Raw genomic sequence first — 20454 nt, 5'->3', positions numbered from 1 at the left:
AATTAAGTACTTAACCCGAGGTACCACTGTATTAAATCCAGCAACAACAGCTATGTGTGATTATTGCTACAGTGGGCCAATTTATGTAATAGGGAATGACATCAGTAGGTGGGAAGAGCCTGCTTTGGTGAAATGTTACGTAAGAGATGAGGTGTCCTCAAGCATTTGCCTGAAAATGTGAGCACCAAGTTGTGTAGCCAGCAGGGCCCACATGCAAGTCCTGCCCCCAATGTCATCATGTGCTCTGCCCCCACCTGCCCAAGTTCCCCAGCCTTCCCTGTGTTGGACTAGGAAGGTCTGTGCAGCAATTACATTTGCATTTCTCTGAAAGTGAGTAGAGCTCTCCACACAATCAGAGGACCCTGCTGAAAACCATTTCCCCAGGTGATCAACAGGAGGGCCCATATTAGAATATTAAGTGTGTTCTTTATCTACCAAAACATTACATATCGGTTCCCATTTTATTCGGCAGAGGTCATTGGCATTGTTTTTGAAGATGTGTTTATTTTTTTGCCACCCTGGACTCCTTTGGGGAGGAAGTATCACAGTTAAATGTAATAAATAAAAGAATAAATATATCAGTTTGATAAAAGTGACTTATTAATTAAAATGACTCTCTTTTTCCCATCTACTTCTAGCAAGTCCAGATTCCCGCTAAGCAAGCAATTGATCCCTTGGGTCAACTGGAACTGTATGGCATGTCCAGTGAAAGCACAACATTTGAAGCTGAAAATAGTAAAATATCAGCAAGGGCAGGTGAAGCGAATAGAACAGAGGATGAAGAATCTATTTGCCAAGCAATCTGCATGAAATTTAGAGAAAGAGGCCTTCTGGACTTAGACACAGAATCCAGAAATGCAATAGATATATCCATAAATTCTCCAAACTATCCTCGTGAGTTATCGTTTCTTCCTTCTCAAAACACTGATGCGATGCCTGTGAACACCTTGGAAAGCCAAAGGGCCCCTGAAAAGCCTCTGCTAGAAGTAGAGCAGACATGTAATAAAATCTCCAAGCCCTTCCCTGACGTGGAGGAAAGCAGTAAAAGAGCTGATATTCTACTAATGGAGATCCAAAACCTAAAGTCAGGCCTGGATTCAAAGGACAAAGAGCTGGCTGCAGAGAGAACTGCTTGTGCAGAGTTGGACAAAACAGTTGTAGCACTCAAAAAAGAAAAAGGAGACTTAAATGAGTCACTTAAGTCTGTTACTTTTGATAACCAGCAGTTGTCTTACAGCCTTATGGCTCTTGGAATAGAACTTGAGAAGGTAAAATCTGATATGGAAATGTACAAGGCAAGACTGTCCAATACAACAGAGACTCTGGAAGATTTGGAAATGGACAAGGCCGACTGGACTGAGAGGCTTCTTGAAACTGAAAATGAGCTGAGAAGGATAAAATCTGAGAAAGCAAATATTGAGAACCATGCCTTATCCATGGAGACCGACATCGAGGAGCTTCAGTTAAAGAACGAGCACTTGGAAAAAGAAAACGAAAATAAACTGAAAAGCATTTTTGGCCTTCAAGAGCAGCTTCATATACTCGTCACTGAGAGAAACCAATTTAGTCAAGATCTGAGTGCTTTGTTGAAGGATAAAGAAGAATCGGATCAAATGTGCCAGAAAATGCAAAAGACTATCAAAGAACTTGAGTCGAGTAAAGGGGATTCTGCTGAATTTATCAGGATATTGGAAGCCGAAGCTAATACTCAGGCAAAATTGCTTCAGGCCGCGAAGGCCGATACTCATCGGTTATCAACAGAAAAGGACAGACTTCTGCTGCAGTTACAGAATCTAGATCAGGTTATGAGGGCTCTTGTGTTAGAAAAAGAGGCAGTGCAAAGCCAAATAGAGCATCTGAATGAGGAAAAAGAAGTGAGCCTTAGGGAATATGAAACTTTACACAGCAAGTTAAGTATCTCTGAAATGGAATATGCCAAGATATCAAAGTCTCTGGAAGGGTCGCTAATAGAAAAGGGTGAACTTGCAACTAGGCTGAACTCAGCACAGGAGGAGTTGTCTCAGCTGCGACGGGGCATCGAGAAGCTCAAAATAAAAATAGAATCCGACGAAAAGAAAAGGTGTCACCTTGCGGGAAAACTGAAAGAAAGCGAACGGAAAGCTGACTCCCTTGCAGACAGAATTGAGAATCTCGAAAGAGAATTGCAGATGTCGGAGGACAATTTGGAAGATGCAATTCTTCAGGCAGAGACGGCTAAAGCAGAGACAGAAACAGCCACTGCGGAGATAGAAATGATGTGTGCGACTTTGCAAAGCTTGGAATGTGAGGTGAATGCCTTAAAGTTAGAAAAAGGATCTCTAGAGAGAGAGCTGAAAGAAAATCAGGATAAAGTATCTGATTTAGAAGGTCTTAATTCCATGCTTGTGAAGCAGCTAGAAGAAAGGGAGAAGGAGAAGGTGCAAATTAGAGGTGAATTTGAAAACGCACTGATGTCGATGGAATCCCAGCTGAAACTGGCCCGTGAAGAAGTTAAACTTTCTCATTGCGAAGAAGAGAATTTCAAGACAAAAGAACAGGATCTGATGGATGAAGTTGCTTGTGTCAAAGAAGAGAATGGATGGTTGGCTCATCATCTACAGGAAGCCAAACACAAACATTCTGAAATGGAGCATTTGCTGGAGGTCCTCGCCCAGCAATTCCAAGACCTCATACAAAAGCTGGATGACAGCGATCCTGTTCTGGAGCAGTTGCCAAAAAATGAAACTCTGCAGTCTAGTCTTGAGGCTACAGAGGTGGAGTTGGAAGCTGCAACTTCTGAAAAACCTGCCTTCCTTGAAAAGGTACAGCATATTGTTGACATCATGAGCAGAATATCTTGTAAGTTAATAGGTTCCTTCTGAAATTAAAGGCTGATTTGGGGGATTTTTTTAATATTGAGGGAGTTTTCTAGAATTTGCATGTAGAGATTAAATGCATTTTACCTGACGCCAAATAACAAAGTAACATTGAGTGACTGCAGATGTGGTTCCCAAAATCAAAATCCACTTTATTTGAAGAAGACAAGCTGATATTTAAGTTTATAGTTCTATTGCAATCATATCTGTAAAGTATGTTATCTGTAAGTATAACATGATATATGTAGAGCAGGCATAGGCAAACTTGGCCCTCCAGATGTTTTTGGCCTACAACTCCCATGATTCCTAACTAACAGGACCAGTGATCAGGGATGATGTGAATTGTAGTCCCAAAACATCTGGAGGGCCGAGTTTGCCTATGCCCGATGTAGAGCATAATCTTAGGGATGTTTTCTCAGAAATAGTACTCAGTGTTCAGTGGGACTTACTCCTAGGTAAGTGTGCATAGGATAGTAGCTCATGTCTATTACTGTGCTACTTACAGCGTACACAGTACAGTGGTGCCTCGCAAGACGAAATTAATCTGTTCCGCGAGTCTCTTCGTCTTGCGGTTTTTTCGTCTTGCGAAGCACGGCTATTAGTGGCTTAGCGGCTATTAATGGCTTAGCGGCTATTAACGGCTATTAACGGCTTAGCGGCTTTAAGAAAAAGGAAACAAACTCACAAGCCCATAGGGAAATTCGTCTTGTGGAACGACTCAAAAAACGGAAAACTCTTTCGTGTTTTTCATCTTGCGAGGCATTCGTCTTGCGAGGTACCACTGTAAAGAGTTGCTGTGATGTGCAACATAGCAGCCGTGTTTGCACGTTACGGTAAATCGTAGTAATGCTTTACTGCGAAAACGCAGAAATCTTCCCTTTTACCCATCTCATCTAAATGGCAGGAAGAACAAACCATTATCCCTGGCTTAGTGTTATGTCCGAACTAGGGAGTGTGGTTTGTTTCATTCCGAACAAACCAAGGTTTGCTCAAACACGCTGCAGTTGGTAAGCCGAGAAGAAACTTTGGTTTAGTGTCTAGATTAACATCTCCCTGGCCACATGGGAGGATTGCATTGGGAGCCTTCTGCATGCTTGAAGTGAACCATTAACAGCATGTGCAAACTGGACTCTGCTTTTGGATCTCTGGCATAGACAGCTAGGGCCTGTCTGGTGCAAACCGAAGGACATCAGTAGACGTTTGTTTCGTTTTATGGAATTCATCAGATGCTCTAGTTAACAGGTCCTGTTAGGAAATAGCATAGTTGCCCCAACAGTGTGGGTGTTATGGAAGGAAAGGAGAACATCCATGCACTTTACTTTGAACTAATGAGAAGTCGGTTTTGCATTTGGCTGGGTGATTATTGCTTCTGCAGCATTAATTGCATGAATGTTTACCGGTTTATTTTTATTTTATTTTGCAGGCAAATAGCCACCAGCAAACAGTGCAACTCAAGACAGAATTTGATTCTTTCCATCATAGATTTCAGCATTGGCTGAAAACCTACACAGAACTAAAGCAGGAGAAAAAGGTGATGGTGAAGCAGATTCATGAACTTCAGATTCAACTGAAGAAGATGGATCCAGGTATGTAGTGCAGGCGTGGGGAGCTTTTCCCATCCTGCAGGCAGGCCTCCTCCCTCAACCCCACCTTGGGCCGCTTTGACATGTGTGTGGGGCTGCGCACCTATTAATCACCTAACAGTCATTTTAAGCTCCTCATCGTCCCTTTGCAACCCCACATCTGATGTCACGTGTGAGGGGCAGCTGGCCGTGGTTTGGGGAGGAAAGCCTCAGGGGCCAAATTAGGACCTCTGCTGGGTCTAATTTGGCGTGTGGGCTGGAGATTCCTCATGCCTTTGTGTGTATGTGTGCAAAAATGCAACAACAGTTTGCTCATCAGTAGCCCCAGCTGACATTAGAATGCAAAAAAGTATTGCTGTTCGTTCTAACCCTGAAAAAAGGCCATGCTGGGATTCTGGTTGTGCCATGGTCAGCATCAACCCACTATCTAGCATAATCATCCTGGTGTGCATTGAGCTTTTATCTACAGCCTTCTGCACAGATGCCTTTTTTATCCCATTCTGGGCCAGCTCCTGCCACCCTACTTGTTATTTCATCCACTGGCAACAGCAGAGAGGAGGTCCCCACCTCTCATTTTTCATATGAAGCTTCTGGCAATTTCATAGTAGTTAGGTAGTTGCTAAAATATTCTAACTCATCATTTGGTGCAGGTGGCCCACAGCATGCATCGCCCACAAATTACATCTTTTAAAATAAAAATTAAAGCAATTATAGCATTCCCTGAAAAAGCACATTGGAAAACCATCAGAGAAACTAAAGACAGGAAATGAAATAGATACCCAGTGAGTGGGAGTTTCACAGCATTGGTGCCACTGCAGAAAGGGCCATGCTCCAGGAGGACTGAGGAAGATCTTTAGGTCTTAAGATGAACTACATATCTAAAGGAGTCGATCGTGTTTGGTGTCCACTGCTGCTGAAATGCTCTTTACAATATTTTCAGGTAAAGTATATTGAAAGTCTCTGTTGCTAATCCTTCATTTATTAATGGCTGTTCTTTCATTGCATAGGTTCTGATAGGAATGCCACTGCAGAAGAGATAAGGTTGGAGCTGGAAGAACTGAAGGAACTGGTTGAAGAGAAAACTGCAGAAGCTGATCAAAACCTGGATAAGTACTGTACCCTGATAATTGATTATGATAAATTAGAGGAAGAAAACGAGATGCTAAAGACACAAGTCTCTCTTCTGAACACTCGGCTCAAACAGTCATCAGACTCTTCCAGTTCCCCTCTACAAAGTCCAGGAAGCCAAACAAAAATCACTAATGGGCTGCTTGTGGAAAAGGACTTATCTGAAGATATTACTGTGAGGAGGCAAAGTTGTCATGAAAACAGAAACAATGGTGAAAGTGCTACATCTCCTTTTCCAGAGGCTGCCTCAAAACAAACTAAAAGAAGAACCACATTTCAACAGCACAGCCCAAAAGTGCCCCTAGAAAATGCAGAATTTGAGTCAGATGGTTCCACAGAGGTGGGAGGCAAAGGTAATCACTTTCACAACAGTATTGATGTTTGTTTAATAACGTTCCTGTTACAGCTTGATACAGAGGGACAATAGAGGTAACTGAATCTATCCCCCTATGTTTGCCCTTTACCATTTTGTATTCTCATTTGTATGACCAGTGGAATAAAATTTAAGGCTGCCATTACAAGGCATAAGGGTGTAAAATTCTGCATGTAAAGTGATCATCTTCATCTTTGGCAATCACTCATAGCCGAGTAATACTGTCTTCCATGAACACGGTCTTAAGAGTGAGTCTGTAAGTGACTGTGGAAGCCAATTCTGGATCCACACGTCCTTCCACAGTAGGGACATAGGTTTCCGGACGGAAGTGGATCATGGTGAGGGTTTGCCAAGCGTGCCTTCCTCTTAGCACGTTTTTCCCTTTCGACCTGAATCCAAGTGTCTTCAAAGCCCATGACAGCTTTGGTAAAGACTGTTCTCCAGTTGGAGCGTTTGCAGGCCAGTGTTTCCCAATTGTCGGTGTTTATACTACATTTTTAGAAATTTGTCTTTAAACCTCTTGCATTGACCACCAGCATTACGTTTTCCATTTTTAAGTTTGGAATGGAGTAGTTGCTTTGGAAGATGTTGATCAGGCATCTGAACAACATGACCAGTCCAACAAAGTTGATGTTGAAGAATAATCACTTCGACACTGGCGAGCTTTGCTTCTCCCAGTACACTGCCATTAGTTCACCTGTCTTCCCAAGTGATGTGTAGAATTTTTCGGAGAAACAGTTGATGGAATCTTTCGAGGAGTTGGAGATGGCGTTTATAAAGTGACGAGAGAGTCGTCTAACACTATTGCCAAACCTTTACAACCGCAGAAGTATAATATACCCAAACATACGGTTGCCTGCAAACTGCTTTTTCCTGCGATCTCTGTAAAGGGAGATGTTCACATGGAAGGCTTTTCTCCAATCGACATTCTCAGAAAAGGCTCAGCTGGATTTAAGATTATTGCCAACAACAGGAGTGGGGGCAGCAAGATACAGTGGGGGCATTCTGGTGAGGGCAAGAGAGGCCTTTGTGGCCATTGGAGCTGCAGCTTGGAAACCACTTAACCACTGATGAAATCGCTAAGCTTGGGACTACTCAAGAACGCAAGTCTGTGGGCTCATTCCATGAATGCTTGACTCCTTAATAGCCTTGGGGCCAGTGGCCTCACATTATGCAGATACTAACTAGCAAAAGGAAACCATTATCTTTCAAGCTGAAAGCACCCACCTGGGAGACTGCAGAAACACTTTATCTGTAGAACTTGAAATGAAAATAAGTATATGTTCCTGTTGTAAGGATTTATGTCAGGGAAGGGCTGTGGATCAATGGTAGATCAGCCGCTTAGCATGCAGTAGATCCAGGTTCAGTCCTTGGCGTTTCCAGGTAGATCTAGGAGTATATCCTGTGTGAACTCTTGAAGATCCACTGACAGTTCACAGCTAGGTGGACCAATGGTCTGACTGTAGAAGGGAACTTCCTATATGGCTCAGTTGGTTAGAGCATGGTGCTGATAATGCCAAGACTGCAGGTTTGATCCCCGTAGGGAACAGCTGCATATTCCTGCACTGCAGGGGGTTGGACTAGATTATCCTCAGGGTCCCATCCAGCTCTACAGTTCTATGATTCTATGATAATCCTAATTGACAAACAACACACCTCTGTAAAACCTTGCATAGTCTTCAGATGCTGCAGGGCCGGAATGCATACTGTACAGCAACAAACTACCATTCATATTATTTATTTTTTCTTTTGGGTATCTTACTCATCCTTCAGCACGTTGCAACAATATAAAAACGCAAGATTAAAATCAATTTATACAATTTATACAATATGAATGGTATGAAACTACCATTCATATTATTTATTTTTTCTTTTGGGTATCTTACTCATCCTTCAGCACGTTGCAACAATATAAAAACGCAAGATTAAAATCAATTTATACAATTTACAGTCAGAAGAATAAGGTGGTATATGGGGCCTAACTTGTTTAGGGATTTAAACACTACAGTGGTACCTCGGGTTAAGAACTTAATTTGTTCTGGAGGTCCGTTCTTAACCTGAAACTGTTCTTGACCTGAAGCACCACTTTAGCTAATGGGGCCTCCCGCTGCTGCCGCGCCACCGGAGCACGATTTCTGTTCTCATCCTGAAGCAAAGTTCTTAACCCGAGGTACTATTTCTGGATTAGCGGAGTCTGTAACCTGAAGCGTCTGTAACCCAAGGTACCACTGTAATATGAGCACCTTGAATTGGACCCAAAAAGCGAGCTGGCAACCGTTTTTAAACAGTTGGTTGTTGTTTTCCTTTTTATTTCTTTTTTGTTTTTATTCCTGTCATAGTTTTTAAAATGTAACAAACAATGATCACCACGCACTTTCCTCCCTCAGGATCTTCTGATATTCCTCCAGGAAATGGCAGCTCTTGCATTTCCCACGGGTTAATTCCCAGAGCGAGTCCCTGTCTTGTCCGCCCAAACTTGAGATCGCCACCGTTTACTGATGACTCCCAAACAACTGAGAGCGACTGCTTGCTTGAAAACCAAAAAGCAACACCAGAGGGCAGCAAACTACAAAAGGTAACTTGCGCGTATTATTAAACATGAGTTTGAATGTACCAAAGCACAAGAAATTCAGATTGTGAATGTATCTGAGCAAGTGGTTATGGGAGTGTCACGTTCTACTTATACAAGTTGTGAGCATATCAGCATGAAGACGGGGAAAGTGAATATAGGAAGAAGTGACCATAAATTAGCAGCAGAGTTCTTGTATGGCTCCCCCCCCAACCCCAGTTATAAAATCCGAAGAGAACTTTGTTATAATAATAATAATAATAATAATAATAATAATAATAATAATAATTATTATTATTATTATTATTATTATTATTATTATTTATTATTTGTACCCCGCCCATCTGGCTGGGTTTCCCCAGCCACTCTGGGCGGCTTCCAACAAAGATGAAAGATACACTAAAATGTCACATATTAAAAACTTCCCTGAACAGGGCTGCCTTCAGATGTCTTCTGAATGTCAGGTAGATGTTTATCGCTTTGACATCTGATGGGAGGGCGTTCCACAGGGCGGGCGCCACTACCGAGAAGGCCTTCTGCCTGGTTCCCTGTAACTTGGCCTCTCGCAGTGAGGGAACCGCCAGAAGGCCCTCGGAGCTGGACCTCAGTGTCTGGGCAGAACGATGGGGGAGGAGACGCTCCTTGTTGTGTAGATTTGGCTTACAAATCATGAAGCCTGTATGGAATCATGGTACATGTTCAAGAACTTAAAAGGGATGTTCGTGTATTTTTGTGTCTTCAAAACACTTAATTGAGTACCTACCTGGAGTGAGTGCTAAATACATAGGTGTATAGTTACAGGTAGGGAGCTGTGTTGGTCTGCCATAGTCAAAAAAAAAAAAATCATTCCAGTAGCACCTTAGAGACCAACTAAGTTTGTTACAGTGGTACCTCGTGTTAAAAACGTTTCAGGTTACAGACCCAGAAATAGTACCCCGGGTTAAGAACTTTGCTTCAGGATAAGACAGAAATTGCGTGGCAGCGGGAGGCCCCATTAGCTAAAGTGGTACCTCAGGTTAAGAACAGTTTCAGGTTAAGAACAGGCCTCCAGAACAAATTAAGTTCTTAACCCGAGGTACCACTGTATTGGTATGAGCTTTTGTGTGCATGCACACTTCTTCAGATACCTGGTGAGGTTGATGGACTTCATTTCATGCTGCTCAAGGTGATGCCTTCCATAGTTCTAGTTACAGGTAGGTAGCCCTGTTGGTCTGCCGTAATCGAAACAAAATAAAAAAAATCCTTCCAATAGCACCTTAGAGACCAACTAAGTTTGTTATTGGTATGATTTTGTGCGCATGCACACCTCTTCAGATATCTGGTGTATAGGTGTATAGTTAAGGTCTAGTTTTCTTGTTCTGAAAGCTTTGGGTCTGACTATTAAATCTACCCAGAAAACTTATAGAATAACACAGAAAAGAGGCCTGCTGAATCTTGCCAAAGGCCCATCCTTGGTCAATTGGTTACCCATGAGAAGCTTGCAAGCAGGGCATGAGCACAATAGCACTGTCCTAACTTGCAGTTCTCAGCTACTGATTGACAGGTACACTGCCTCTAACACTGGAGATAGTACACAGCCATCATGCCTCGTGGTTCTGATAGCCTTATCCCCCATGAACCGAATCTTACCGTCTATGCAAAACCCTGCACCTGTCCCATTTCTTGCTGGATTTCTATACCTGTGGTTCCTGGCACTGGATACCCAAACCAGCTGCTTGGAGCTGTGTATGGAATTTCCAGCACTGGGCGTTTGTGCATGCAGTACCCAAAGTGGTGGCTGGTGTTCTCAGTTCTGGTCCCTTTTTGCATGGTGTGGAGTGGAATTGAAGAACTAAAGCCGGCCTCACCCCTTCCCCTATAGGAATGGGAGTGTTGCATTCATGTCCTCTAGTTATCTCAGAAGTGGAGATTTACTGCTCTCAAAGCTTTCACACCAACTTGGCCTGGGCCTACTGCTGTTTGTAGATCTCTTTGAATCAAGGTTGTCTGTTGCTGTACTGCTTCCAGACTTTGAATCTCCCTTCCTAGAGAATTTAGACTGGCTCCCTCCTTGTTGTCTCTCTGCCATTGGCCTTTTTATTCCATTAGGCCTTTGGAAACTGGCTTTTTAAGGCAAGGGCAAGTATTGCCATGGTTTTCTTGTTGTTACAATCAGTATTTTTAATTGATTTCTTTATATTGTTTTCATTCCATTAGTGCTTAATTAACCGTTAATGGCTAACTTTTCTATGTTTTTTGCTTTTTCTGTTTTGCCTGCTTTTTTGTATTTTTATCTGTAAGCCATCTTCAGTCTCAGTCTGAGAAAAAGGTGGAGTATAAATACATATAACAATAATAACAATAGTTTAACCTAATTATAATATAATATAATATAATATAATATAATATAATATAATATAATATAATATGGGACGCGAGTGGCGCTGTGGGTTAAACCACAGAGCCTAGGACTTGCCGATCAGAAGGTCGGCGGTTTGAATCCCCGTGACGGGGTGAGCTCCCGTTGCTCAGTCCCTGCTCCTGCCAACCTAGCAGTTCGAAAGCACGTCAAGTGCAAGTAGATAAATAGGTACTGCTCCAGTGGGAAGGTAAACGGTGTTTCCGTGCGCTCTGGTTTCTGTCACCGTGTTCTGTTGCGCCAGAAGCGGCTTAGTCATGCTGGCCACATGGCCCGGAAGCTGTACGCCGGCTCCCTCGGCCAGTAAAGCGAGATGAGCGCCGCAACCCCAGAGTCGTCCGCGACTGGACTTAAAGGTCAGGGTCCCTTTACCTAATATAATATAACCACATAAACAAAACACAGAATCCTTTGCTAATTTCATCATATATCTAGAAAATTAGGATGCCAAATTCTAAAACCAGCAGTTAAATGTTGCACTTCATTCTACAAGTTGTTGTTGGCATCTGTCTCAAGAGACAATGGAGTGTGCCTCTAGGGGTGAAGTCAAACCACTGGAGAATCACAGTGCCTGCTGTGGCTGCAGAGACCGGCAACTTGCAACTGCTGCCTCCCACATTCTACATTCTGACAAAGGTCTTGTTTGAAACATCTCTGCTCATATGATCTAGTGCCTCAGTGCTGGAATAATAACAATAACAAGTCCCTCTTTTCCTTACACCTTTCTCCATCTAAAATTGGACTTTGAGCAGGTCCAGCCAGCTGACCATAAGAGGCAATGATGAGGCTTACATGGGAGCAGGGCAAGGGTTCAGTAGGCCAATCCAACTGACTTTTGAAAAACATGGCCTTCAGCTCCGCTACTAGACTCAGAAATGCGAAAAGTAGTCCTCGCCATTGGAATCAATAAATGTCTTCCTTGCATGGATCGATACATGTATTCTTTTTATGTGTGTTCCCAGATAAATGATGTGCGGCTGCAAGAAATCCTAGCTGCTGGTTCGCCCATGGGCTTTGCTCCCAGGTCTCCCCTTTCAGCTTGCAACCAGTCAGCCCAAGCAGTTGATGGAAGACCTGCTAGGACCCCCAGTGCAATCGAAACGAAAAGCCCTCAAAGTACTGAAGAAAACGAGCTGGACAAAGCCTGCCACGTGCAGTAAATCTGGATTCTGGACTTGAAATGGTGAGAGCAAAGGGTTGTTTAGGAACTGAAAATCCTGAAAGATTTCATTTGGCTGATTGACATCCGATGCTCTTTTAAATGTGTTGCGGGAGGAGGAGATTACTGGGTTGTTTTTGTTCTTATCTTTATTATATATTTTGCATTTTTTATATTGCAATTTTACGTTGCGAACCGCCCTGAGATCTATGGATGAAGGGCAATATACACATTTAATGAATAATAATTTTGTCCATTTAGTTTTTTCATCCACCTCCCCCCTCCCAAAATGTAATAAAAACCTAAACAAACTATTGCTTTTGTGTAACTTCTTTCCTGATAGTTTTAGAAACTCAAAAGCTTATCCCGTTTTTGCGACATTTTGGTTTGTCCTGATAAAGGTATTGCTCTTTTGGAGATTTTCTCTTCTTATGAACCAACACAGTTTAGAAAATAGTTGTCTCGAAAAGGAAAAGGGGGAAGCAAACGACAAGGAAATGGTTGTGTACAATAGGTCTGCTCTGACATCATTTGAAGTAAACCTTTTTGGAACAGTAATTTTCAAATAGGAACACACTGCCTCAAGGACACTCATGCTCCCATCAAGGTTACAAAGTACCTGAGGGATACAGATTAAAGACTTTAGGGAACAGAAATAGCTTGCTACCTGTACAATCCTGCTAAGTGGATACCACCCCTGCTTTTTTGCTCTCTTTTTTTTTGAAACCGACTTTTCCTGGAATCGGTGCTTCATTTAATAGAGGTGGCACATAGCTTTCCAACGCTTTAAATCTGTCAGTGGCTGGGTTTGCACAATTAACCATAGTTTATAAGCCAACTTAGGGACGCGGGTGGCGCTGTGGGTTAAACCACAGAGCCTAGGACTTGCCGATCAGAAGGTTGGCGGTTCGAATCCCCACAACTGGGTGAGCTCCCGTTGCTTGGTCCCTGCTCCTGCCAACCTAGCAGTTCGGAAGCACGTCAAAGTGCAAGTAGATAAATAGGTACCACTCCAGCGGGAAGGTAAATGGCGTTTCCGTGCGCTGCTCTGGTTCGCCAGAAGCGGCTTAGTCATGCTGGCCACATGACCCAGAAGCTGTGCTCCCTCGGCCAATAAAGCGAGATGAGCACCGCAACCCCAGAGTCGGCCACGACTGGACCTAATGGTCAGGGGTCCCTTTACCTATAAGCCAACTGTGAATCCAGCATGGTTTGGTGGTAGTTAATAACCCATGGTTAAGCTGCTGTGCTGGGTTTGGAGGATGAAAACCATGGTTTAATAAACCATGGTATGGTAGGGTTCGTTGAATTTTTCAAATTTCAAAAATGGGTGCCAAAGTGTTGTGACGTGACTTGGTAATTCTAAAGATATTTTGGCTAAATTAATATAATTCAGTTTTGCCCTCTAAAATGGTATGCCCTAATGCAGGGGTCAGCAACCTTTTTCAGCCATGGGCCAGTCCACCGTCCCTCAGATCATGTGGTGGGCCAGACTATATTTTTGCAGGGGGGGGGGGGATGAACGAATTCCTATGCCCCACAAATAACCCAGAGATGCATTTTAAATAAAAGGATACATTCTACTCATGTAAAAACACCAGGCAGGCCCCACAAATAACCCAGAGATGCATTTTAAATAAAAGGACACATTCTACTCATGTAAAAACACCAGGCAGGCCCCACAAATAACCCAGAGGTGCATTTTAAATAAAAGGACACGTTCTACTCATGTAAAAACACGGTGATTCCCGGACCGTCCGTGGGGCAGATTGAGAAGGCATTTGGGCCACATCCAGCCCACAGGCCTTAGGTTGCCTACCCCTGCCCTAACAGTAAAGTGTTGCATGTGAACCAGGCCTGTTTCTCCCAAATCAATGCAGACAAGCATCAAAAAAACTGTAAACTCTGGGGTTGCCATTAGTCCAGAATTTCCCAGACATAGCTCTCGTGAACAGCTTTTGGCGAATTTTTTGAGAGGGAGAATTTGTCAAAAAAGCTCAACAACCTGTGTCTGGATTTTCACTTTTTGAAATATGGCAACTCTAAGGTAAACAGTTCTGCCTACCTAGGAGTTCACTTTGGTGTTTCAAACAGCTCCCACACCAAGCACACACACTGATCCTCCAGTTCATTCTAGAAATCCAGCCCAGTTCATTTTAACCCTTGGAAAGCCGAGTGCACCAAGCTCACACCTCTCTCCCTCTCTCTGTTTTCTCTTTCCAAAGCAGGAGCCAAGGAGGAACAGCAGGCATTGCCCACAGCCAGAGGTGCTTTATTCATTTGGGGTGGGGGGTGGGAGCCTCTTAGCAGGCGTTTTGAGCTGTTCCCTCCCTTGTCCAGAAACAGGAGCAGCAGCTTGGAGCGGCAAAAGACTCTGCAAGAAGTAGGAAACCCCATCATAGAATTGTAGAGTTGGAGGAGGTTCTGAGGGTCATCTAGTCCAACCCCCTGCTATGCAGGAATCTCAACTAAAGCATCCATGGCAGATGGCTATCCAACTTTCTGTTCAAAAAACCTCATGGGACGAAGAGTGTGCCATTTCTTGTGGGAATCTGTTCCACTGTAGGAACAGTGCTTGGTGTCAGAAAGTTCTTCCTGATGTTTCATCAGAATCTCCTTTCTTGGTTTGGTTTGGTTTTTTAATCCTGTGAACCACCTTGAGACCTGCGGGTATAGGGCACTATATGAAATTAATTAATAATAGCCATTGGTTCTGTGGGGGGGGGGAGAGAAAAACTAATGGAGCTTGCGTGCCTCAGCCAATGTTAATATTCAGCCCTGCAAGCTTGGAATTGCCGTTTAAAATACAAGAGTTGGGCCCTCTGACCATATTGTACATAAAAGTTAAGAGGGCTACACTGTGTTATGCAAACTAAAGTGTTTATTTAGCCTGCTGCCTGACTAGCAATTTGGCCTTACAAGATGCTGCATAGTCTACCCATATTGGACCGGTTCTTGGGGCATTTTTGTATGTGGGGTTGGCAGGTTTCTCTGCAATGAAAGGCATAGGGCAACAGTGACATCTGCTGGCATATTTTGAACTTTAAAAGCCCTATACAGTGGTACCTCGGGTTAAGAACTTAATTCGTTCTGGAGGTCCGTTCTTAACCTGAAACTGTTCTTAACCTGAGGTACAGTGGTGCCCCACAAGACGAATGCTTCGCAAGACGGAAAACTCGCTAGACGAAAGAGTTTTCCGTTTTGGAGGTGCTTCGCAAAACGAATTTCCTATGGGCTTGCTTTGCAAGACGAAAATGTCTTGCGAGTTCCTGCGTTCCCCCCCCCTTTTCTAAGCCGCTTATCCGCTAAGCCAATAAGCCGCTAAAAGCCGCTAATAGCGCTAATCCGTCAATGGGCTTGCTTCGCAAGACGAAAAAAACGCTAGACGAAGAGACTCGCAGAACGGATTCTTTTCATCTTGCGAGGCACCACTGTACCACTTTAGCTAATGGGGCCTCCCACTGCTGCTGTGCCGCCACCATGCAATTTCTGTTCTCATCCTGAAGCAAAGTTCTTAACCCGAGGTACTACTTCTGGGTTAGCGGAGTCTGTAACCTGAGGTATCACTGTACCAGGTTAGCGGAGTCTGTAACCTGAAGCGTCTGTAACCTGAGGTATCACTGTACCAGGTTAGCGGAGTTTGTAACCTGAAGCGTTTGTAATCTGAGGCATTTGTAACATGAGGTACCACTGTACAATGGTTACTACTTACGGGTTGATGTGCCTGCTGCTAGTGATATTTCCACAAGGAGGAAGACACAGGACACCCCCATTTCATGGGTTGTGCACTTGTTCCTCTCCATGCATTTCACACTCATTGTTTATTAACATATTAATATAAAAATAGAAAGTTGCTGTGGCTACTTCTGAGGCACATTCGAAAACAGAAGCATTTACTTCTGGGTTTTCTTCTTCCGAGACACTCAAAAAACAAGGTACCACTGTATCGTTATGTGGAAATTGTTTAATTGTGTTGTGTACTTTTTGATGTTTTATTCATTGTTTATGACTACTTTTGTTAGTAATTATGCAAATTTTTTTAGTGTTGCAAGCTGCCTTGAGTATGGTTTGAACTATGGAAAGGTGGCATACAATTGAAATCATGTATGTATGTATGTATGTATGTATGTATTCATCCATTCAGTGGTGTTGCTCACGTGATGTTAAAGCTTCAGTCAGTGGAACAGGAAAGGAAGGAAAAGTCCCCCAACCCCTAAATTTACTCAAGGGTTGGGAGATCGTCCAGAGCAGATTTAGGGTGGTGGTGGTGATGTATGCAGGCATTGGAGGCCAAAGTCAGGCTATATGCATGCAATGCAGGCCTAGGCCTTAAGGCCTCCTGGAGCTCCATCTGCATAACAGAAGACAGAGAGGATTCTAAAACCCTCCAATGACATTGTTAGGAACTGGCAGGCAGCCAATCCCTGCTGAGATAGGGCCATTGTTGTGATTTGCTAATTGCAGCATTAAGGCGACCTATCACAGATGGGGTGTGTGTTTTGCCTTGGCCGGCTTAAGGGATGTGGGTGGCACTGTGTTCTAAACCACTGAACCTCTTGGGCTTCCCAATCAGAAGATTGGCAGTTCGAATCCCCGCGATGGGATGAGCTCCCGTTGCTCTGTCCCAGCTCCTGACAGGCTAGCAGCTCAAAAGCATATCGGTGCAAGTAGATAAATAGGTACCATTGAGGCAGGAGGGTAAACGGCATTTCAGTGCACTCTGGTTTCCATCACAGTGTCTCATTGCGCCAGAAGTGGTTTAGTCATGCTGGCCACATGACCCGGAAAGCTGTCTGTGGATAAACGCCGGCTCCCTCGGCCTGAAAGTGAGATGAGCATTGCACCCCTTAGTTGCCTTTGCCTGGACTTAACCCATCAGGGGTCCTTTACCTTTTACCTTTACCTAAGGTAAATATACTGGTCCAAGTGCCCCTGTTTGTCAGTCTTGTTCCTGTTGCTACAATAAATCCTTTTGAGCTGAAATCTGGTCTTGGGTCATGCCTGAACCCACCTACACCTGTGGTCACCAAAAATTGCTTTGCTTCCTATCCTGCAGATGGGAGCTTGACCGTCATCTGAGCAAAGCGGTCGGATACAGCCCATGTCTCGGCTTACTTTCATTTGCTGTTTTTTTAATGTGTGCAAGCTTTGTACGTGTTATTACCGACTAGTCTTGGCTAGAAATTTATGGACACATTAAGAAGGGAGGATATGGATGGGGGAGGATATTTATTACTTTGTTTTATTGGATTTAACATCAGTATGTAAGCAGAAGCTCTAAAGATGAATGGATGGTCGTTGTCAATGGAAAAGGGATGGTAACAAGAGGCTGGGAGCTTAAATGGGGTCTCCAAAAAGGATTTTGTAAACTACAGTCAGAGTTTGCTCCCAAGAGGAATGCCCTTGTTAGGCAAATGCAGATCTTTCTTCAGCAGTTGGAAAGCAAGGACATAAGTTGTTGTATGAGGACGTGAATTGCCTGCGTCTTGGAACTAGAACTTGTGCTGGTTTTAATCAGAGTGATTTCATTTGCTTTAATAGAGCTATGCTGATTTATACTGGCAATTATACAGGAGCACCGCACAGTTTTAAATAAATTTATAGTCCTTTTGAAAATAGTCAAGATTAGCTCGTTCCTTTTCTGTCTTTCCTGCGTGGGCTCGGAAAACCCCTTAACGAAGCCAAACAGAGTTGTCTATATGACAGCTCACATTAATGGAATTATAATGATGTCACATATACAAATAAGAATCTCTCTCTTTTTTTCTCTTTTCAACTATATAGATGAGGGTTTTTTTTAGCTGTCTCTGATATATAACAACCAGTTTGGCAGGGAGCAGGGTGTATTCCAGTATTTTGGGGGTCTGGGGTTAGTGTAGTGTAGTGGTTAAGAGTGGTGGACTCGTAATCTGGTGAACCGGGTTTGATTCCCCGCTCTTTCACATGCAGCTGCTGGGTGACCTTGGGCCAGTCACACTTCTCTGAAGTCTCTCAGCCCCACTCACCTCACAGAGTGTTTGTTGTGGGGGAGGAAGGGGAAGGAGATTGTTAGCTGCTTTGAGACTCCTTAGGGTAGTGATAAAGCGGGATATCAAATCCAAACTCTTCTTCTTCTTCTTCAAAGTGAGCCCAGACATGGGACACTTTCCAGAACAGCCCTTTTGTTCCTCTCTTACATGGGTTGTGTTGCTGCAGTCACTAAGTGGCAGCAGTGTGTAAGCTTGATGAAATCCCGCGAGATCTCGTGAGATTTCAGTAAGATATTGCCAGTGGTGTGGGGCACCTCTTGGGCTTCTGCCACCCAAGGTGGCCGCCTCACCAGGCTTCATGGGCAGGGCAACCCTGATTTTATCACCCTGTTTTAGAATTAGTTGCAGAAAAATGCCGAATGATATGGTCATTTTCACCCCTGGTATGGACTTTTTAATCTACTACATTCTTTTTGAGATACCTGACACCAAATTGTTGGTACAAGTTAGTACTGTATACTAGTTCAGCTATGCTTTCCAGAAATATGTCTGGTTTCTTTTGGGGGGGGGGTTGTCCCTCAGAGTATGATGGCACTCCACCACACTTGGCACCAAACATCTCTCCACTAAAGAAAAAAAAACCCCACACATCTTTTCAGTCGGCACCAGGATCATCTACACGAGCGTTCCATATGCACCAGCTGGATAATCTTCCTAAATCAACTCAGGACAGCTGGGGGCAGCAGATAACAGTAGGTCAGTAATATTATATGTGCATCTAAATGGGAAAGGTTCAAGAAAGGCACATTATACATTTTATCTCCGAGGGATATACCATCCTATTTATACTGATTCTAAATATGCTAGTAAACAGATCCAAAATACAAGAGAAGCACAGTTAAGCACAGCAGAATGCTGAACTTAATGATAAACATTAAATAGTCTGTCTGAACAGATCTTGGGCCTTGGGGCCAATGGCTCATTAAGTCAGGAAAGGCAGAAAGAACTGGGGTAAATCTGACTCTTGCCATAAACATTTAAGCTTCTTTTTAGCCTTCAGCGCCTAAATGTGCTGCTCTTACGTCTTTTTTGCAACTGTGCATAGTGTGTGTGTGTGTGTGTGTGTGTGTGTGTAGTAATAGCTTTGTTCCAACCTCACAGTGTTCATCAGTTACAGAAATTTTGCAATAATTAAATATTCCAGGTGGAATCCAATGTCACACTCTTACGAATGTTCTGTCTGCAGAAGCATTTCAGCCTGTCAGGTGGAATGATCCTCCCCCTTGTACTGTTCTGGGGTTTCCCCCGACTCCCCTGAGCCAATTTTGGGGGGCATGTGGTGGGGGAGGAGAGAGGGAAAGCCCCATGGAATAAGCAGAAGTTTTTGTGTGAGCCTTCTGCTGACAGGGCTCCTTAGGTCAGGCATCCCCAAACTCAGCCCTCCAGATGTTTTGGGACTACAGTTCCCATCATCCCTGACCACTGGTCCTGTTAGCTAGGGATGATGGGACTTGTAGTCCCAAAACATCTGGAGGGCCGAGTTTGGGGATTCCTGCCCTAGGTAAATCCCACCCATTCACTCACTCACTCCAGTGTTAGAAACTGAGATATGAAAGCTAGGTGCTAAATTGCACCTTGTACCTAGGTTATGAGCGCAACAGCAGAATGTCTAGGTACATTTTTTTATAATGAAAATACAAAGCTGAAAATGAATGAACTGCAGCTAAATTCTTACGTTCATTTTCACATGGTCTAGTCCTTCCCCTGCCCACCACCCTAATATTCTTAAGAGGTTCTCTTCTCCAGTCTTCAAAGAATAGCTGGATGTGGGGGGGACAAAAAATGGTCCTCCTTTCCTTCCATTCTGTAGTTTTAATCTGAATTTTCAGGAGCTGTACTGTACCCAGAGCTCAGAAACTGCTCGCGCCAATGAAATTCCTTGTTGCAATATGAAGAATATGAAGAAAATAGAAAGATTTTTAAGAGAAAAAAAGGTGCAAAAGATCCCGACAGAAAAGAAAGACAGACTGAACGCCCCAATTGAGAATGAGGAAATAACTGAGATTATAAAAGAAATGAAAAATGGAAAGGCACCAGGACCAGATGGTTTTACATCCAGTTACTACAAAGAATTGAGGCATACCCTGATGGCACCCTTGAAGGAAGTCATGAACAACATTCTGAAACAACGAGATATCCCGGAAACGTGGAAAGAAGCCTTTATTACACTCATTCCCAAGCAAGACTCCGACTTGACACAAGTAAAGAATTATAGGCCGATCTCACTGCTGAATACAGACTATAAGATTTTTTCTGGAATACTACCAAAAAGATTAAAAAAGCTACTGCAGGAATTTATCCATGTAGATCAGGCAGATTTTCTCCCTGGCAGACAGATGAAAGACAATGTGAGAAATATA

General features: G+C 43.4%; 1 protein-coding gene across 3 annotated transcripts in view; it reads left to right on the top strand.

Moving 5' to 3' along the window:
• The window catches only part of CENPF (centromere protein F), a 33845-nt gene extending 21468 nt beyond the window's left edge, over positions 1-12377 (top strand). For all 3 annotated transcript variants that reach the window (XM_053383187.1, XM_053383186.1, XM_053383185.1), the window contains exons 13-17: positions 639-2801; positions 4279-4441; positions 5446-5919; positions 8327-8514; positions 11869-12377. In XM_053383187.1, coding sequence (XP_053239162.1) covers positions 639-2801; positions 4279-4441; positions 5446-5919; positions 8327-8514; positions 11869-12066 — 3186 coding nt within the window. In that variant the 3' untranslated portion in view covers positions 12067-12377. The remainder of the gene's footprint in view (positions 1-638; positions 2802-4278; positions 4442-5445; positions 5920-8326; positions 8515-11868) is intronic.
• The last annotated feature ends 8077 nt before the right edge of the window (positions 12378-20454 follow it).

Source organism: Podarcis raffonei, chromosome 3 (assembly GCF_027172205.1).
Source record: "Podarcis raffonei isolate rPodRaf1 chromosome 3, rPodRaf1.pri, whole genome shotgun sequence".
Lineage (NCBI taxonomy): Eukaryota > Metazoa > Chordata > Lepidosauria > Squamata > Lacertidae > Podarcis > Podarcis raffonei.
The sequence above is the reverse complement of the archived record's forward strand: the minus strand, read 5'-3'. Positions and strand labels throughout refer to the sequence as shown.